We start from the raw sequence: 3,629 nt of genomic DNA on the forward strand, positions 1-3,629 counted from the left end.
TTTATAAACTTCGATCAAGTCTCCTTGCACCCTTTGCCTCTCTAGAAAATGCAAGTTTAATTAACTGTTCGAGTCTCCTCATATGTCAAGTTTTTTAACCCGTAAATCATCTTTGTCATCCTCCACTGTACCAATTCTAACATTTTGATACCCATTCTACAATTATGAAGGTGACCAGAAAAAAACACATTATCATGATAAGATCTAACTAATGCTAAATATAGCTTGATGACATCAGCACTTGTTGCTTACTCTCCTTGAAATGAATCCCAATACCCTATTTGCACAATATCTAGGATGAATGCATTGTGCTCTTAGATGGAGATCAGAGGTCATCAAGATCCTGAATTCCTCTCACACCTTGATCTTCTTAGGGAGTGTCATTTAACCAATAATTATGAGGGTTGTTCCCATATACACTCAGAGTACTGCACTTCCAGATGTATAAATAAAAACCAACACTGCCACCATCTTCAGTGGTCTTTCTTTACACCACTGAAGATGGTGGCAGTGTCCACCGAAACTGTTTAGTTAAAAATATAACTATCGTCTGCCAGTGTGGGTTTTTATTTATACATCAAGAATATTACGTCAGAGTGATTAGCCCATTCTTTGCACTTCCAGACATTGAACTCCATCTGCCACTTCCCTGCCCATTCACGCAATCTGTCTAGTTCATCCTGGAGAATACTAGCGACCCGATCCGACTCAATTACTCTGCCAATCTCTGTATCATCAGCATTTTAGCATATATTGCCAACATTAACTAGTGTTAGTAGTAGTAGTTGTAGTAGGAAATACATTATATTCAGTGATGTTTGATAAATATTTTTGTTCATTTATTTATATCATGATTATGTACGTATAGGCTTCAGGCAGGAAATGAACAAATTAAAGAGACTGTAAATTTTGATCGGAAAATATTTATGCAAAATCTTACAAGCTATTTTCATTTTCTGAACAGACATAACTTATTATTAGAGAAACTACAATAAAGATCTCAAAATGTACACCACTGTGACCAACCACCACACCAAGAAAAGACGGCGCCACTATAAAACACTTGCCTGCATCATGACGGGCTAGGGCCGACTACCATCCAGGTCTCTCAAGAAAGCCTAAAAGCACTATAGGCTGGGAAAAAAAAAGATCAAACCTGGGCTATCTGTGTATAAATCAACCCAACTGAGCTACTGAGGTCACCATGCCAAGGGCCACTTATGCAGCACTATACCTGACACCCTGGCCCCTACTGTGGATATGAAGGAAAGTGACCTCGCTCACACTCATGGTAGCTGGAAACGCTTTTAATCGCTTTTAGTCAACCCATAATGCCACCTGTAGTATATATTTACATTAGAAAACTGCAATAATAGTGAAAAATTTTGTCATGTAGATTACTGAATTTTCAATGTGTTATTGCAGTTCCTCTAATATATATAGCACCGCATGTGCTACTGTGGGTTAAATAAAAGCATTTCCAGCCACCATGAGTGTGGGCGAAGTCACCTTTCCTGCATATCCACAGTGGGGGCGAGGATGTCAGATACAGTGCCAGAGAAGTGGCCTCTGGGATCATCTTTTTCTGGGGTGTTTTATGGGGCTGGTTAGGCTGTGGGACCACTGCCTCCTGAGCCCCATCAGTGGGAAATGTTAGCGGATGTTGTTATTCTGTCGATGTGTCAGCAGGAGGGGTTAGATCCTATTGAGTTGCCAGGACTTCTGTAGGAAGGTCTGCATAGACTTGAGGGCTTGGAAGGCAGTGTTGGGGCTGAGGGTGTCGCTGCCCAGCAGGCCTTCTATGTAAAGTTGGCCTGTGGATGTTGAGTCTGGTTAGGGATGCTTAATTTGAGGTTGGTGTGGAGGAGTGGAATCTTGGGCAGTGGAGCAGGAAATGTTCTGGTGTGTTAGGCTGTGTGAGGCACCATGGGCAGTGTAGGTCTTGGACTAGACGGAGAACTTTTAAATCATCGATGGCTCGGTTGGCTTGCTGCCCTGACTCCTATCCAGAAGCCTGGGTTCCATTGCCAGCACTCAATGGTGTACATTTTGACATCCACAGAAGATCTAAAAGAATCTCTCAACAATGGAAGCTCTGCGAGCATTTCCAGTGCCTACATCATAATCTGCAAGTATGTCTATGTTGATGGGCTCAAGTTCTTCTTCTGGCATGTCAATGGGGAGTTTGTTGAGGATTGCAATATTGTGCAGGATGGCACATGCAGTCACAATTTTTTTTGATGTTGAGAGTGCTGTTCTCATTGGCTTTGAGAGAATAGCAAATCTTTTCTTCCAAATCCCGAACGTTCTCTCGATCAGGTTCCTTGTTTTGATGTGAGAGGCATTGTAATGCCTCTCCTTAACAGTACGAGGAATTCGAATGGGAGTTAAAAGGTAGCTTTTACAGGCATAGCCCGAATCCCCCAACAAGTATCCTCTGTACTGCCCTTCCTCCAGAGTAGCACACAAAACAGACTCACTGAAGATGCGGGCATCATGTGCACTACCTTGCCAGTTCACGACCAGATTTGTGAAGAGCATGGATGAGTTGCAGACCCCCATTATATTCAATGAAAAAAAGCCTTTCCTGCAGCGGTAAAGTTCTGCATCTTCTCCACCTGGACTGATGATTGGGATGTGTACACCATCTACACATCCAATAACTCCTGGCATGGCAGCTACCTCGGCAAATTGTCGCATGACATCCTGTTCTTCAGCAGGACTGGGGAACTTTATGTAGTCCCCTGCTAGCTGGCAGATTGCACTGGTCACAGTCTTGACACAGGTAGATACACTGGGCAGCGACATGTCACAGCAATCCCCCATGTCAAGCTGGAAGCTCCCAGTGGCATAGTAGCGGAGGGTTACCAGCAGCTGGAGACGTGGTGGGATTGGAAGCCCTGTAAGAAAGAAATATTTATCAGAATATATATATATATATATATATATATATATATATATATATATATATATAAATATATATATATATATATATATATATATATATATATATATATATATATATATATACACACACCATAGAACGGGGCTATTGCGACCACCTGGGGCAACTGAGACCAGCTAAGGAAATTTCTTTTAAAAATTAAACAAAAAAAAAAATAATAGGTCGGACTGTTTTGTTAACTTCTGTTTTGTAGACATTCAAGTACATAAGATCTGAAAATGTAAACCACATCTTTTCACTCATTCCACAAGTACCCCTCATTCCTATTCATTTGTGTATGTATATTCGAGGAATGTGACCCAGTAACGCTAAGGTGTGCTGTACACAAGCCGTGTCCCTCAGCCAAGTCCAATTTCTGTGATCTGTAGCCAGGCATCCTATGTAAGTATACAGCCAATGTGGAGGTGATCAATGTTAATGTTTACTTTGTATTGATCTTTATATAACATGGGGTAATTGAGACCACCATAATGGGGTACAAGAGACCACAGCTACATAAATGGTACACACTTCTGTTTTGTTTCGGGATGGTGTGTACCTACAAGAGAAAAGAAGGTTCTCCCAGGGCCCAGTATACTCCTGACATCCGGAAACAGGCTGATAATAATATTAATAATAATAATAATGATAATATTAATAATAATAATAATGATAATATTAATAA

At 41.0% G+C, this 3,629-nt stretch overlaps 1 protein-coding gene across 1 annotated transcript; it reads right to left on the reverse strand.

Annotated features, from left to right (window-relative positions):
• Positions 1–1,873: 1,873 nt before the first annotated feature.
• Positions 1,874–2,907, reverse strand: LOC126992302 (putative nuclease HARBI1; the record flags this gene model as incomplete). Its single annotated transcript, XM_050850964.1, has 1 exon — positions 1,874–2,907. A coding segment is annotated over one exon (840 nt), but the record flags the coding sequence as incomplete, so codon positions are not given.
• Between the last annotated feature and the right edge of the window lie 722 nt (positions 2,908–3,629).

Source organism: Eriocheir sinensis, unplaced genomic scaffold, assembly GCF_024679095.1.
Source record: "Eriocheir sinensis breed Jianghai 21 unplaced genomic scaffold, ASM2467909v1 Scaffold436, whole genome shotgun sequence".
Lineage (NCBI taxonomy): Eukaryota > Metazoa > Arthropoda > Malacostraca > Decapoda > Varunidae > Eriocheir > Eriocheir sinensis.